The sequence below is a fragment of the Vulpes vulpes genome, chromosome 10, assembly GCF_048418805.1.
Source record: "Vulpes vulpes isolate BD-2025 chromosome 10, VulVul3, whole genome shotgun sequence".
NCBI classification, from domain to species: domain Eukaryota; kingdom Metazoa; phylum Chordata; class Mammalia; order Carnivora; family Canidae; genus Vulpes; species Vulpes vulpes.
Genome location: NC_132789.1, coordinates 38,399,143 through 38,416,090, shown reverse-complemented (window position 1 = coordinate 38,416,090; position 16,948 = coordinate 38,399,143). Strand labels below are relative to the sequence as shown.

Genomic DNA, 16,948 nt, shown 5'->3' with positions numbered 1-16,948 from the left:
CTTACAACAATTCTACCCTTTTTTAATGGGGGATTTTATAGGGGAGCAAAATCGTGCTCCAAACAGGCAGTAGAACTGGGATTATAAATCTAGTTTAGCTAGCTCTGAAGACAGTATTCTTTGCTCTTTGCACTGAAATACCATGCATATAGGAGGATATGCTATTAGACTTCTGGCTACACCTTAGAAGCCTTATAGTGCCGGTGTGATGCGCGGCAATGAGGTTTATGGACGTAGGACCAGGAAAAGTCCCTGTGCAGGAGTGTTTGGGAGACCCAAGAGGCAGCTCCTCGGACAGGGGACGTTGAGCTTCTCCGACAAGCAGCTTGGGTTAGCTGATTTTTTTGGGGGGTGGGGGGGTGTTGGCTGATCCTTAATCTCCCTTCTAGGTCTGCAAGCCTTTGACTTTGCATTCTAAACCTCCAGCAAAGCGCGAGGCTTCCGGGGGCGTCTGTCTACCGGACCGTCAAGTGTCACCAGCTCCAAGTAGAGAACAAACAGTTCATGAGCCCTTGGAGGTCACACAGCTTAGCTCTGCGGATTCTGCTACTTCCCAGAACCGCGGGCCCCGCACGTCGGGCTTCCAACGCGTAGAAGGAGACCCAAAGCCCCGGACGGGAACTCAGCCTCAGCCGCTCGGTTCTAAACTTCGCAAATTCCTTCTCCGAATCTACGCTCTGCCTCAGGACTACAACTCCCAGCAGGCCTTGCCCGAGACCAAAGCTTATTGGCGGTCCCGCCTGGGTTTCCCGCGCGGTGGCAGCCGGTACAGCCAATGGGAGGGAAGGGTCCTCCTCGGGACCCAATCCTGGAGGGGCAGGGCGGGTCTTCGCCGGGTTCCGGCTCCGGCTCCTCCCCCGGCCCACCGAGGCGGCGCTGTCCCTGACCGAGCGGCGGGACCGAGGTGGGTCCGGGTTGGGGCCGCGGTCGCGGGGAGCGGGGGAGGCGGACGCGGCTTCGCGGGGAACTCTGAGCACCGTCCCCTCCCTCCTCCCGGGGAGTCAGAGGCTGTGGCTTTGCTCCCTCGGCCGGGCGGGGGGCAGGTGGGCTCGGCGGTCCGGTCGCCCCGACCCCCGCCCCCGCCGCCGCCCCCCGCCCCCGCCGCCGCCCCCGCCGCCGCCGCCCCCGCCGCGCGGCCGGGCGCCTGCCCCAGCCCCTTCCGCAGGCCCCGCGGCCCCGCCCGGGCTTGGGGCGCGGGCCCCGCCCCGCCCTTCGCCGCCCACCCCTGGGGCGGGGCCCTGACCCTCTGACCGCAGCCTGCGCCTCCCCCCCCACCGCCCCTCGGGCGCTCTGACCCCTGCGCGGCTCCCCCACACCGCCCCGAGCTGCCCTCCGCAGGGCCCGTTCGCTGCCCCGCGCTTGACCCTAAACACCCCTCACCCACTTTCCCGCGCGGCCCCTTCTCCGTAACCCAGGCCCTTGCCCCCCGGCACCTGTGGCCATCAGCCCGGTCTTGGCTCTTACTTCTTAGCCCTGGCCCCTTCTCCACTTCCCAATCCCTTCCACCCTCGATCCTCCCTGTACCCCGGAACCTAGAGCCTCCAGGGACAAGCCCCATGGAGAAGCCCCTTCTCTCCCCAAAGCTTTGAAATGTGGCATGAAAGTGCATCTGTACTTTACCTGCCACTATGCTCTCAGTAGATAGGGGGCTCCCCATCCCTGTGAGCCCCAATCTTGCTCACCCATCCTGCAAGTCCCAGCTCAGATTTTGCCTTTGCCATGTAGCTGCTCATCCCCGATCTCTTGAGGGAGGCAGGTGTCCTCTGAACTCCCTTGGCACTGTTCTTACTCCTTCCTCCTTCCCTTTTCTCCCCGCCTGGGGCTCCCCACTCCCTTCCCCCCCTTCCCATCTCCCTCCCTCCTCTCTCCATCACTGGTGTCTTGCTTAAAGCCGCTGGCTTTGGCATCAGGGGCGCAGGTCCTAGTTCTGACACTCACGTGCTATGTGCGCTGGGGCAAGTCATAATTTCTCTGAGCCTCGGTCTCCTCATCTCCAAAATAAGTCATGAAAACGAAATGACGTGATGTGCATACAGTGTTCAGTCCCAGGCCTAGCACCTAGTATGAGTTTCAAAAATACTTATTGTTATTATTATTGGTTCCTGTATAACGTGCCAGGTAATGAGGGAAGCATTGATGAGTGGGTACAAAGATGACTAAGGCACAGTTCCTGACACCCCCCCCCCCCCAGAACTTTCTACACTGTATGCCAGTTCCTGGAGTTTGTGTCCTGTTTCCCCGCACTGGGCCATAAACTGCGGGCAGTAACCATAATCCTAAATCTTCTTGCTCTTATTTTGATCCAGCATGCGGACCTGAGTTGAGCCAGAGCTTGGTATAGATTGTAGGTTCTTAGAATAGCAGGATTCGGAGTGGGTGGGGACCCTGTAGCCCTCTGCAGAGAGGGGGCTGGGGCCCAAATTCAGATCATATCCGGGCCTCATGCTGGGGAGAGGTGGCCAAAATGACCCAGTCTCTCCCCTCAAATTGCTTATAAACTGCTAGTGGAAACAGATATGTTATTTTTTTTTTAAAGATTTTATTTATTTATTCATGAGAGACACAGAGAGGCAGAGACACAGGCAGAGGGAGAAGCAGGCTCCATGCAGGGAGCCCGATGTGGGACTCGATCCCAGGACTCCAGGATCAGGCTCCGGGCTGAAGGCAGGTGCCAAACCACTGAGCCACCCAGGGATCCCCTGGAAACAGATATGTTAAAAGATGATTGCAAATCACTGTTAAGGGCAAGTCCAAGATTCTGCAGGGTCATAAAGGTAGAAGTGGGTAGATGATTCCTGAGAAACAGTGGGTGAGACAGACACAAAGAAGAATGAAATGGGTGCTGGAGACAGGCCTGGCCTTCACTTGTTCAACAAATATTTAGTGAAGATCTACAATATGTGACCGTCACTGCTTGAGGAATTTGGGTTACATTAGAAAACAAAGATCCTGTCCCTCGTGGGACTTATGTTTTAGGAGTAGGAGGCAGGTTCTCCTTATTTTAGGTTCTTCAAGAAACACTCAATAACAGGGTTGGGTAGGCTACAGTTCACCTCCCTTTGTCTTAAAGTTTTATTGGAACACAGCCACCCTCATTCCTTTATTCCTATGTTACCTGCGGCTGCCTCTGAGACGACAACAGAGCTGACTAGTTTCAGCAGAGATCCTAGGGTCTCAAATATTTACTAAATATTTACTGTCTGGCCCTTTCTGGAAAAATTTGCTGGCCTCCTCTGAGAGATTTGAGGCTCTGTCTATTTCACATTTGAGATTATATAGAGTCTTACACCATGTTTTAATTTTAAAAAAGTTTTTTCTTTCCTAACAAGATCACGTAAAGGCTCTTTTTCATTCTTGTAATCTCTGCAGGGTGAGGACAGAGTGTCCTCCACAGTGGTCACAGCAGCTGTCGTTTGCTGAATTACTCGTACCTGCCACGACACACTGTAGGCATTTCCTACGCACACAGAGCCCTGCAGCGTAGGTGGGTATCATGGTGTGAGCGACGGGAGTTGGGGCTCGGAGGGCATGAATAGCCTGCACGGTTCTGTTGTGCGTGTCACCATCGGGATCCGGCCCTGAATGTAGCCAGTGCTCCTTCCATTACTGCTGTTGCATGTTCCAGAAATACTTGCTGACTTGAAGGAAGTCTGTTGGTTTCTACCATCAGCTGTCACAGTTTGTGCCTCCACCCCTCATCCCTTGGTCCTGTCACCCCAGTGGTTCTGCACTGGCCCTCTGTGCCTTCCGAGGTGCCATCATTGCTCTAGGGCCCAGAGGAAACACCACACTCAGCGGCAGCACTTCGTCCCCTCTCCCTGTCCTGGGCTGTAGGAACTCAGCTGGCATCTGTCGATGTTTGCCTAGGTTGGGACTGTGTATGTGTAGCTGTGTGTGTGTGAGAACGTGGTTCATCTGTGTGTCTTTGTACGTGGCATGTGTGTGTGTGTGTGTGTGTGTGTGTGTGATTTTGTGTGGGTGTGTAGCCGTGGCCGTGTTTGGGAGGGCTGTGTCTCTATATGTGGTGGGTGTGGCTGTCTGTGGCTATAAGCGTGTCAGAGTGCGTGCTGTGTGTGACTGTATGCGAGGCATTCTCTCCAGGTGCTCCAGTTCATTGAGGCTATTTCTGATGGATGGTTCTGTGGGGAAGGTGTACACGCCTTCAACCAGAACAGATTCCCTGTGGCCTAGCCTGACCCCAGGAATAAAGGTGTTGGCCATTTGTGTTCATTTTCAGGGTTCAGAAATGGGCAGTGAGAAGGAGCAGGATCCAGAACAGCACCTGCCTGACGAAGGGGAATGGGGTAAGCCCTGGAGAGTGGATGACTCTGAGGGTTTTCGGATCCCAGATGGGGAGAAAGAGCGTGGGCAACAGAGCCTGTCAGAGGGTCCGCAAGAGATCCATCCAAAAAAGCCCTGGCGGAAAGTCACTGTCCCCGCTGGAGAGCCTGGGGGCCCCAGGGCTCACCCGAGGCCCGAGACCGACGAGAAGCCCTTTATATGTGCCCAGTGTGGCAAGACCTTCAATAATACCTCCAACCTGAGAACACACCAGCGGATCCACACCGGCGAGAAACCTTACAAGTGTTCTGAATGTGGCAAGAGCTTCTCGAGAAGCTCCAACCGCATCCGGCACGAGCGGATCCACTTGGAAGAGAAGCACTACAAATGTCCCAAGTGTCAGGAGAGCTTTCGGCGACGCTCGGACCTCACCACCCACCAGCAAGACCACCTGGGCAAGCGGCCGTACCGCTGTGACATCTGTGGCAAGAGCTTCAGCCAGAGTGCCACACTGGCGGTGCACCATCGGACCCACCTGGAGCCAGCGCCCTACATCTGCTGTGAGTGCGGGAAGAGCTTCAGCAACAGCTCCAGCTTCGGCGTGCACCACCGCACGCACACAGGCGAGAGGCCCTATGAATGCGCCGAGTGTGGGCGGACCTTCAGTGACATCTCCAACTTTGGAGCGCACCAGAGGACCCACAGAGGGGAGAAGCCCTACTGGTGCACTCTGTGTGGGAAACACTTCTCCCGGAGCTCAAACCTCATCCGCCACCAGAAAACGCACCTGGGAGAGCAGGCCGGGAAAGACTCCAGCTGAAGGACAATGAGGGAGAGGAGAGGGAGAGAGCCCAGCCTAGTGTCGGAAGATCTGTAGGATCTGCTGCTGCCCCCCTTGACCTCTAGCTCCTCATCTCACTTTGGAGAATGGATTCCTGTTGCCTCTGAAGCCAGGATCTCCAGGAAGTCCTGAGAAGGGACTCTCGAGTAAAGATCCTTGCCTCTTTCCAGGCCAGTGTCTTGTCTTGAAAAGTTTGGAGGATCCAGTCATGGCTTCATCTCGGGATGAAAGAGAAGTAGGGTAGGCTTAGCACGTGTTCCTATCGTTAGGGCAACTCTCCCCTGGCCTTTGAGGAAGCACCTGTGGGGTGGGCATCACAGTCTGAAGATCCTCCGGATCGAATATGAACCGCTTAGGGAGTATCGCGGTGGCTGTTGGCTCCCATCTGCTGGGCCCCACCTGCGCTGGGAGGAGCAGCCTTCCCAATGCAAGGGGCCTCCTGGGCCTGGAGAAGAGGTCTGGTCCTGCCTTAGGAATGAAAGGGAAGCCCTCAGGGAGCCATGATCCAGGGACCTTAACAGTCTGCCATGTTTGTGACTTACACCCCCTGCAACCTGCATCTGTTCCAGAGTGATTAGCAGTAAAACCCTTCAATGAAAAGGACCTGTGTACTTATTTGGGGCATCAGGGAAGTGGGCGCTGGGGAGCAGGTGGCACTGCAGCCTCTGGAAGGGTGCTGGATCCCAGGGTGACTGCTCTGAAAAGTGGAGGACAGCAGGCTGTGCCTGTGGGGCCTTTGAGGAGGAGGTCACAGTAACTGAGCACCCACCTCTGCTGTAGATTGTACAGCACACATTTGTGTCCATGAGCTGACACAGCAGCTCTCACAGGAGTAAGACGAGGACACGAGGAAGGAGAAGTGCAGTCCCGCAGCAGGGGTGTGGGGCAGCCAGAGTTCACACTTGGGCCTCCCTTGATTCTGAGCTGATGCTCTTTCCATTGCTTGCACTTAGTGGCTTCAGAAGGAGGGGCCACGTGTGGCTGGCCTGGGACCATGCGAATCCCTGGAAGTGGGAGCTAGGGTGGCCTCTTGATGCAGCCCTGGACCATTTGCTCTGTGGGAAGTCACTGCCACGTATTAGAACCGTTTCTCCTTTAGATTCTTGATTGATGCTTACTTATGCTTAGGAAAAATGACAGTGTCGGGGAGAAGGGGGTGAGGGCTGGGAACTCATAATGGGAGTCTTTGTCTTTAGTGGCAGTAGTTTAGTTCCCAGGCCTGGGATAGCCTGGCAGGGACTGTCAACTTCCTGCCGTTCTGGTGTAGGCCTGGCTCCACGTGGCAGATATCAACTGTTTTCTCCATGGCAGATTAATGTTCCCCCAGATTTCCTCCCAACAAATACAGAAGACCCCTCTCTACATCTCTTGCCAATCAGGTCCTGCTCTTCCAGAGTGGGGGGTCCTCTTCATTGGAGCTAATAGCTGGAATCTGATTCTGGCACCACCCATACATAACCTGACCTGTCACATGGGATCCTGCTACCCACCCAGGAAGGGATGTGCTAGGAGCTTTATACTCATTATCTTGTTGAATTCTCATATAACCCTGGGAAGTAAGAGTTACCCACCTATGACAGCTGGAGAGACAGGCTGACAAAGTGATTTGCCCGAGATTACATGGCAAGTAAACGGCAAGGACTGAACCTATTTCTGCCTAAACCCAAAGCCTGTATTTTTTCCAACTATAAAAGACTTCCCAGACGACTCCCCGACATTTGTAGGACACTATAGTTTACAAAGGATTTTTTTAAAGTTTTTATTTTAATCACCCAGCACTCATCACAAGTCCAGTCCTTAATCCCCATCACCTGTTTCACCCATCTCCCTTCTGGTAACCATCAGTTTGTTGTCTATAGTTAAGAGTCTGTTTCTTGCTTTCTCTCTTGTCTCTCCCTTTTGCTCATTTGTTTTGTTTCTTAAATTCCACATATGAGTGAAATCATATAGTATTTGTTTTTTCTCCAACTGACTTACTACACTCAGCATAAGACTTTCTAGCTCTATCCATGTTGTTGCATGTGGCAAGATTTCATTCTTTTTATGGCTGAGTAATATTCCACTTAGAATATATACCACATCATTATCCATTCGTCAATTGAAGGACACATGGCTGTTTCCATAATTTGGTTGTTGTAAATAATGCTGCTATAAACATAGGGATGTGTGTACCCCTTTGAATTAATGTTTTGTAGTCTACAAAGCACTTTTATTACATACACATTTTCCTGCTCCTTGAAAATCTGCATACAAGATATCTTAAACATATAGCCACCCAAACTTGTGTGTGTGAATTGGCGTCCTCCCTAATAATTAAAGTTGCCCTCAAACACCACCAAGCATCAGTTCTCCTGGACCTCTTATCTCTGATCTCCCTAAGTGTCCTGTAAGGTAGTAGTATCCCCATTTTTGAGATAAGACAAATCTGAGAGGTTAAATGACCTGATCTAATGGCTAAGCTGGGATTCAAATCAGGTATGTGGGATTCTGAGACCAAGCTCTTCATTTTACCCACTACCAAGTTAGGTCTACTGGTCCCCTGCCTAGGGAGCTTGATATCATCTTTCCAGACCTAGAGCCTTAGCGACAATTGCTGTGGCTTTCTGGGAGTCTCTGCTGCCAGTAAGACCCAGAACCAATGTACTCAGCACTTGCTTTGATCTTGGGACATGACTTGCTGGCCAATCTTACTTGCCCCTTCTTGACTAAGTTCATAGGCTAGGGTTTGTTTTGGTCCAGACTTGAGTCCTGACTAGTCCACTTATTTATTACTCTCTGACTTCCTTTTTTGTTAACTTCCCTATTTGCTCTTTCATTCCCTGAGTGCAGGATATTGGCACATAAACCCAGAGTTACAGATGGATATCATTATGGTTATACCTACGGTGCTCTAGGAGCCCAGGGAGGGCCTTAAACTGGCCTGTACTGAACATTGAGGTCCAAAATGGAATAAGACAGCCCTCCCTGCTGGGAACTCAGAGGAAGGGAAACTCCTCAGAACAAGGTGTTGGGAGAATGAGATGGGAATGGGTAACTCTTTGAAGGGAGAGAAGGTGAAATGATCAAGTCTGGTCTTGAGTGAGTAGGTGTTTACTAGGCAAAGAAGAGGAAGGTCATTTCAGATGGAAGGGAAAGCTTGGTGTTTTAAGGAACAGTGAAACGTTTGACATAATCAGTGTCCTTAAAAAAAAAAAAAAAATCAGAGTGTCCTATGTGAGGAGGAGATGAAGCCAGTAAGGCAGTCAGGGACCAGATTCTGAAGGGTGTTGGATACCAGGATAAAGAATTTGGGACTGTAGGGACAGAATTTTCAAGTGGGGGAATGGCATGATCATTCAGGCTAGTGTGGAGGGTGAACTAAAGAGGGTTGGGGCCCTTTTGATCTACAGAGAGTTCTGTATGATTGCCTCAGAGCCTTACCAGTTCCACAGAATGGGAAAGCTCAGGCCCTCCACACAATTTCTGTGATTCCTGAGATTCATGCTCTCATGGTCTCTTCTTGTCTGAGGTTCCCATGGACTGTACAAGCCTCTGTTTTGTCCCTGTCAGCCCTGTCACAGAACTAAGCACCTTCACTGGCTTCCCCAAGAAATTTTGCCACTCCAAGCCTTCTGTAAGTTTAGAATCCCTTTGAGAGATTGGCAGTCTTGGGGAGGGGCTCCCATCATGGCGTGTCCCTAGCTTCCTCTCTTCCCTCCCATTGCTACCCTTATCCTCTCCCAAATGCTCTGGAAATTGCAGATTCTTTTACTCTATTATAAAGATTTTATTTATTTATTTATTTATTTATTTATTTATTTATTTATTTATTTATGAGAGAGAGAGAGAGCTTGAGCAGGGGAAGGAACAGAGGGGGAGGAGGGGAAAAAATCTCAAGCAGCCTCGGTGCTTTAAACTGACATGGAGCTTGATCTCAGGACCCTGAGATCATGACCTGAGCAGAAACCAAGAGGTAGATGCTTACTCTACTGAGCCACCCAGGCGCCCCATCTTTTGCTCTATTATAAAAAGCTGTTTGGCTTTCCTCAGCCCTTGTTGCCAATTTGCATATACAAACACATCAAGGAGCTCAGCAGAACAAAGGCCTCACCATTTAACAACATACACCTACCCCATAAAGCAGTTGCAAAAATAAACCAATAAATACCCTTGGAGATTCACAAAGTTTGTAAGCACATTAAAGGTTCAAGAACTCTAATCTGAGCAAAAAGTGATTGTTTCCCGTTCCTTCTGAGACTCCACTAAGATAACATAAAAGGAATCAAAACATAACAGCAAAGAGAATGGCAGGGAAGAAGAGTGGCAGGTGCAGAGACTTCAACAAAAAGTCATTTACTTCTAAAAGTAGATGATACGCATTGATGACTCAGCAGAGTGGAGTAAGCCACAGCCCAGAATTCAGGCCATGGAAGTGAGAGCCTGTCTTCATGGCAAAACCACAGAAAGACTCTGAGTTCATGGTTGGCAGGTACTGATGACAGACATGAAAAGCGGGTCTAAAAGCTATAGAGTTTGTAGAAGGTCTGTGCAGCTGCACCCATCACCTCCCTCTTGCCTCCAGAGTAGAGAGTAACTGACACTTCCCTCCAGACAAAAATGAACCACACACAGCTGGACCCCAGAAGGCTCATTCTATAGAAATCCAATAAATCTCTAGGAGAAATCTGGTGTGTTTAATATAGTATTAATATCCCAGAATAAAGCTTTTGTCATTGTGACTTTTACAAACCCTCTCCCCACCTCATCCTTCAGCAATGACCCATCCACTCACACTGCAGAAAAGCCTTCCAGAAGACCCTACCCATCTTTCCTATTCAAGAGGATGGCCTCTCGGGGAAACACAGCAACAGGGGAAACACACAGCAACAGAGAGAACCAACTCAATTACTGGGATTAATCAACTTGGTCTCTGTTATGCCACAAACAAGCAATGAGGAGCACCAAAGTTAAGAAGACAGCTAGAAGCATGAAAGGGAGGGACAAGGTAAATGGATTAAGTGACTCCAGACAATAGAAAGTTGTAATGGAGCAGCAGAATCTTTAAAAATTCCAATTATATCCTCGGGAAGATCTGGGAAGATACTACCTCCATAAAACAAGAAAGGTGGCTAGCGAAAAGAAACGATTGGAAAATAGGAAATAGCTTTTGGAAATTAAACATATGACAGCTCAAATCAGATAATTCAAGAGACCAGTTGGAAGAGAAGTATCAAGAAAAGCCCCTACAGGGATCCCTGGGTGGCGCAGTGGTTTGGCGCTTGCCTTTGGCCCAGGGCGCGATCCTGGAGACCCGGGATCGAATCCCACGTCAGGCTCCCGGTGCATGGAGCCTGCTTCTCCCTCTGCCTATGTCTCTGCCTCTCTCTCTCTCTCTGTGTGACTATCATAAATAAATAAAAATTAAAAAAAAAAAAAAGAAAAGCCCCTACAATGTAGAGCAAAAATACAGATAAGGAAAGAAGATATAAAGCACATAGAAGATCAACCCAAGAGCTTCTTATGATGAACACTGCTGGTCATCCTCCAAAATCTGTTTGCTCATTTTGTTGGAGCACTGAACTAGCCAACATTTCCTAGCCTCCTTTGCAGTTAGGTATAGTCGCATAACTTAAGTTCTTGTCATTGGAAAATGAGCAGAAATGGTATGTGACATTTCAGGGCCTAGACTTCAGGAAAGCAGGCATGTCTTCACCTCATTTTCTTCCCCCCTTTCACTAGTTGTAACCTGTGGGAACCCAGCTTTCATAGTTGCAGACTATCTAGTGCCCTAGTGCCAATTTGCCTGATAAAACATAGGACACCCAATTAAACTTGAATTTCAGGTAAATGACAAATAATTTTTAGTATAATTGTGTCCTAGATGTTGCATCCTAGTGGGTGGCAGGGCAATGGGATCAAAGGAAGTGGGTTCTTGAACTTAGCATGTAGCAGCGCTATACCACTCACCTGCCTGAATGCTTCACAAGTATTAATGAGAGAGAAACAGATTTTCCTGTATTCCAAACCATTGCTTTGTTGGGTATCTTTTCTTTTTTTTTTTCTTTTTTTTTTTTTTTACAGCATCTTAACCTTTCACCCTAACTAATACTTAGAGGTGAGTTTCTACCATAACAAGACTGGCACATCTTACTACAGATGGTATCTTACTAATGCCATTGGTCATCCTCCCTGCTCCCACATTTTAACATTTCCAAAATTGGAATATGTTCAATAATTGATGAGAGTTTAGATTCAATGAAATATTACATTATAAGAAAGAGACAAAGCAGTGATGTCACCAAGATGGTGGAGTAGGAAGTCCCAGCCTTCCCTGCCCAACAGAGACAGTGACAACAACAAAACATGGACCAAAATACTTTTGTGAGAACTCCAGAAACCGACAGCTAGCAAAGCTTAGCTCAGATAATTCTTCCAGAGAGAGCAAGGGCAGTGGTAAGAAAGGCAGGGGGAAGAGTGGAACATGTACCCAACGTTCTGGATTTTTAGAGGGCTGCCCAAGGAACTGGTTTCTGTCTTACCTGATTTGGGGTACTGATGGGGAACCAAAATACTTTGGATGCCATTGAGTGTAAAGTACTTTGGATGTCTTTGAGCACAACATAAACTTCTGGATGTCACTGAGTGGGGGTGGCTTTGTGCTGGAACACCAGAGAACCTGCAGTACCACAGATAGACACCAGAGGGAGGAAGAGATATATGAGCTCCTGGAAAAAAACAAAACAAAACAAAACAAAACAAAACAAAACAAAACAAAACAAAAACTAGCCAACTTCTCTAATTGGGAAATTAGAGCATAAGTTCAGAGAAATTGCATCCACCCAAAAGGTTTTCAGAAGTCCCAGAATCTCTAGCCCGGCTGATTATTAAAGGATTTCCCCTGCCTTAAGCCAGTCTGTAAAAAAATCAGGAAAATAATACATGAACAAAATGAGAATATCAAGAAAGAGAAACTATAAAAAAGAACCAAACAGGGACACCTAGGTGGCTCAGTCAGTTAAGCGTCTGACTCTTGTTTTCGGCTCTGATCTTGATCTCAAGGTTGTGAGATCTAGCCCTGCATGGGGCTTTGTGCTGAACATGGAGTCTGCTTGGGATTTTTTCTCTCTCTCTGCTCCTCTTCGCACCCGACCCTCCCGCTTCTGCTTGCTCACTCCCTCACAAATAAATTGATTAAAAAAAAAAAAAAAAAAAAAAAGAACCAGGGCAGCCCGGGTAGCTCAGCAGTTTAGTGCTGCCTTCAGCCCAGGGCCTGATCCTGGAGACCAGGGATCGAGTCCCACCTCAGGCTCCCTGTATGGAGCCTGCTTCTCCCTCTGCCTGTGTCTTTGCCCCTCCCCCCCGTGTTTCTCATGAATAAATAAATAAAATATTAAAAAAAAATAAACAATAAAAAAAGAACCAAGTGGAAATTCCAGAGCTGAAGAATACAATAGCTGAGCTGAAAACTTCATTAGAGTGGTTCGACAACGTACTTGATCAAACAAGAAAGAATCAGTGAACTCAAAGACCAGTTATTTGAGATTGTTGAGTCAAAGGAACAAAAACAGAAAAGAATGAAGAAAAGTGAAGAAAGCCTAAGGGATTTATAGGATATCATAAAGCCACCTAATGTATGCATTATCAAAGTTCTAAAAGGAGAAAAGAGAGAGAAGGGGCAGAGTGCTTAATTAAAGAAATAATGACCAAGGACATACAATTTCAAGACACTCAATAGACTCTAAGTATGATGAATCCAAAGAGGGTCACAGCAGGACAAATTATAATCAAACTGTCAAAAATCAAAGACAGAGAGTCTTGAAAAGCAGCAAGAGAAAAGCAACTCACTACAGACAAGGGAACTCCCATAAGATCATCACTGTATCCTCAGGCCAGAAGTGAGCAAGATAATATATTCAAGGTACTGAGAGGAAAATCTGCCAGCCAAGAATATCATATCTGGAAAAACCATCCTTCAAAAACGAAGGAAAAATAAACACTTTCCAGATAAACAAAAGTTGAAAGATTTATCCACTAGACCTGCCCTCCAAAAAATGCTAAAGGGAGTTCACAAGTTGAAACAAAAGAATGCTAGACAAAAAAAAAAAAAAAAAAGAATGCTAGACAGAAAAATGAAAGCATATAAAAATATACAGATTGTTAGTAAATCTAAAAAAAAGTCAAATAGAGAATACTTTAATACTGTAATGGTATTGCAAAAAACACTTAAAGATATTTTAATAATTTATTTGAGAAAGACAGCACAAGCAGGGGGTAATGAGAGAACAGGCTCCCCACTGAGCAGGGACCCTGACACAGGGCTCAGTCCCGGGACCCTGGGATCATGACCTGAGCCAAAGGTAGACACTCAACTGACTGAGTCACCCAGGGGCCTGCAAAAAACACTTTTAATTCTGGTATAGAATTTTAAAAGAAAAAAGTATAAAAACAACTGACTATAAAACTATGTTAATTGATACAATAAATTATATAAAGATGTAATTTGTGACATCAATAACAAAGTTGGAGGTGGAAAGATGCAAAAGAGTTGGGTTTTGCATATGGTTACAGTTGTTATCAGCTTAAAATAGATTATTACAACTCTAAGATGTTTTGTGTAAGCCCTATGGTAACCACACACACACACAAATACCTATAGAAGATAGAGATCCTGGGTGGGTCAGCTGGTTAAGCATCTGCCTTCAGCTCAGATCATGATGTCCTACTCCTGGAATTGGGCTCCTAACTCAGTGGGGAATCTGCTTCTCCCTCTCCCTCTGCCAGCTGCTCCCTTTGCTTGTGCTCTTGCTGTCTCTTTCTCTCAAATGAATAAATAAAAGGCTTTTAAAAAAATACCTATAGAAGATACACAAAAAGAAAAAAATGAGAAAGGAATCAAAGCATGTGAATACAAAAAAAATCTACAACATACAAGGAAGGCAGAAAGAGGAAACCAGGGACAAAATATCTGCAAGATAGACAAAGCAATGAACAAACTGCCGATTTTAAGTATTTCCCTTTTAGTTAATTAATTTAAATGTAAGTGGATAAGTTCCTCAATCAAAAGACAGAGTGGCTGAATGGATTAAAAAACAGCAACAACCAGAGCCAACTATATGCTGTCTACAGAGATCCACTTTGCTTATAAAGATACACATAGGGTGAAAATGAAAAGAAGGAAAAAGATTCCATGCCATGAGTAACCAAAAGAGCATAGAAATGGCCATATTTATATCAGATAAAACCGACTTTAAGTTAAAAACTGTCAAAAGAGAAAAAGAAGGACATGATATAATGATAAAAGGCCCAGTTCACCAGAGAGAATATAAACATTACAAATATACACTGACTGAACATTGCAGCATCCAAATATATGAAACAAACATTGTCAGAACTGAAGAGAAAAATAGACCATAACACACTTATAGTAGGATATTTCAATACCCCACTTTTAATAATGGATAGAACAACCAGACAGCAGATCAATAAGGAAACAAAGGGTCTGAACAACACAGTAAGGCAAATGGACCTAACGTGTATATACAGAACATTCCACCCAACATCAGAATACACATTATTCTCAAGTGTACATGGAATATTCCCCAGAGTAGGTCACATGTTAGGCCACAAAAGAAGTCTTACCAAATTTTTTTTTTTTTTTTTTATAAATTTTATTTATTTATGATAGGCACACAGTGAGAGAGAGAGAAGCAGAGACACAGGCAGAGGGAGAAGCAGGCTCCATGCACCGGGAGCCCGACGTGGGATTCGATCCCGGGTCTCCAGGATCGCGCCCCGGGCCAAAGGCAGGCGCCAAACCGCTGCACCACCCAGGGATCCCCTCTTACCAAATTTAAGAAGATGGAAATCATACCAAATATTTTTTCTGACTACACTTGAGTGAAACTAGAAATCAGTAACAGAAGGAAAACTGGAAAGTTTACAAGTATGTGGAAATTAAACAACACAGTCATGAACAACCAAAAGGTCAGAGAAGACAAGGGAAATCAGAAACTATCTTGAGACAAATGAAAAGGAAAATACAACATACCAAAATTTGTGGGATGCTGAAAAACAGTATTAAGAGGGAAATTGATAGCAAAACATGACCACACTGAGAAAGAAAGAAAAAAAGCAAGCTCTCAAGCCAATGACTTGACTTTATGCTTCAAGAAACTAGAAAAAGAAGAACAAACTAAACCCAAAGTTAACAGAAAGAAGGAAATCATAAAAAGAAAGGCAGAAGGGATGCCTGAGTGGCTCAGCAGCTAAGTGTCTGCCATCAGCCCAGGGTGTGATCCCAGGACCCCAGAATTACAACCTGAGCTGAAGGCAGATTCTTAACCCACCCAGGTGCCCCCAAATATTTCCCAATTTTTTACAGAGTGTCTTTTTTTTCAATTGAGAACTCATAGTCTTTGAAAGATACTGTTAAGAGAATGAAAAGATGAGCCGAGGATGGGGCTGGAATATGATTATAAAGAGTAGCACAAGGAGACCTTTGTGGTGAAAGAATAGTTCCGTGTCTTGATTGTGGTGGTGGTTACACAAATATGCACATGTGATATCGTAACACAGGTCTGCACATGTACATCATACTAATGTCATATCCTGGGCTTGACAGTGTATACTAATTATGTAAGATATAACCTAGATAATAGAATATATATGTACTAGTCTCTGCCCCCAGTTCCTGGCATCTAACTCCTGAAACTCGTGTAATTCCCTAAGTGATAAGAGCACTAGGGACATCTTTTGTTCTAATATTTGTTCTTTGACCCTGGTTTCTGAGGAACAGAGTTCCTAGGTCTCTGGGGATTTCTTTTGTTCTCTTAACGGCCCTTGGATGGGGGCTGGTCACCAGAAAGACCAAGCCATGACTAGAAGAAGCTTGGAATTTTCAGCCCTCCTCTACATTTTCTAGAGAAGGGAGAGAGGCTGGAAATGGACTTAATAATTGAGCTTGCCTATGTGAGGAAGCCCAATAGTATGGGGTTCAGGGAGCATGCAGGTTGGTGGAACATATCCATATACCAGGGGAGTGATGTACTCTAACTCCACAAAGATAGAAGATCCTGTGCTCAGGACTCTCCCAGCCCTTGCTCTATATATCTTTTCTTGGTGTTCATCTGTATCCTTTATCATATCCTTTAATAAGCCAGTAAACATTAAATGTTTCCCTGAGTTCTGTTCTGGTAAATAATTGAATCTGAGAGAGAAGAGGTGATGGAAAGTTCTGATTTACAGCCAAGTTGGACAGAAGTTGTGGGAAAATCTGGGGACCTATTACTTGCAATTAGCATCTAAATAGGGGGCAGTCTTGCGGGAATGAGTCCCTAACCTATGGGATCTGGTGCTATCCCCAGGTAGATAGTGTCAGAATTGGGGTAAATTGTAGGTCACATAGCTGGTGTCATGGAGGATTGCTTGTTGTGGGGAAAGCCCTTCACGTATCCAGTGTCAGAAGCATTGTGGGTATAGTAGTGGTGTGAGATTAACAAGGGAACACAGGTTTCCAACTCAGTAACCATCGAGGGAAACTGGGTGAAGGGGACGTATGGCCTCTCTGCACTATTTTGAAAATACCTGTGAATCTACAATTATTTCAAAACAAAAAACTAAAAAGACAAACAGAAACTTCTAAGATAAATGGTGTTTGGATAAGCCCCAGACCTATTAGAGAGAAAATAAAATTGGATCTCTATCTCACAATATACATAAAGTCAATTCCTAGAGTTTTAAAGACATTGATACTAACAAAATTATTAAAGAAAATAACATAGAGGACTGTCTTTGTGACTGCAAGATAGGAAAATATTTCTTAATCTGGTCAAGGAAGAAAAGGAAGAA

The 16,948-nt window shown here is 46.4% G+C and overlaps 1 protein-coding gene across 1 annotated transcript; it reads left to right on the top strand.

Annotated features, from left to right (window-relative positions):
- Positions 1-797: 797 nt before the first annotated feature.
- ZNF691 (zinc finger protein 691) lies at positions 798-5,722 on the top strand. Its single transcript, XM_025983718.2, has 3 exons — positions 798-904; positions 3,370-3,484; positions 4,238-5,722. Exon 3 carries the CDS (start codon positions 4,247-4,249, stop codon positions 5,099-5,101), a length of 855 nt encoding a protein of 284 aa, XP_025839503.1. The 5' UTR covers positions 798-904; positions 3,370-3,484; positions 4,238-4,246; the 3' UTR covers positions 5,102-5,722.
- The last annotated feature ends 11,226 nt before the right edge of the window (positions 5,723-16,948 follow it).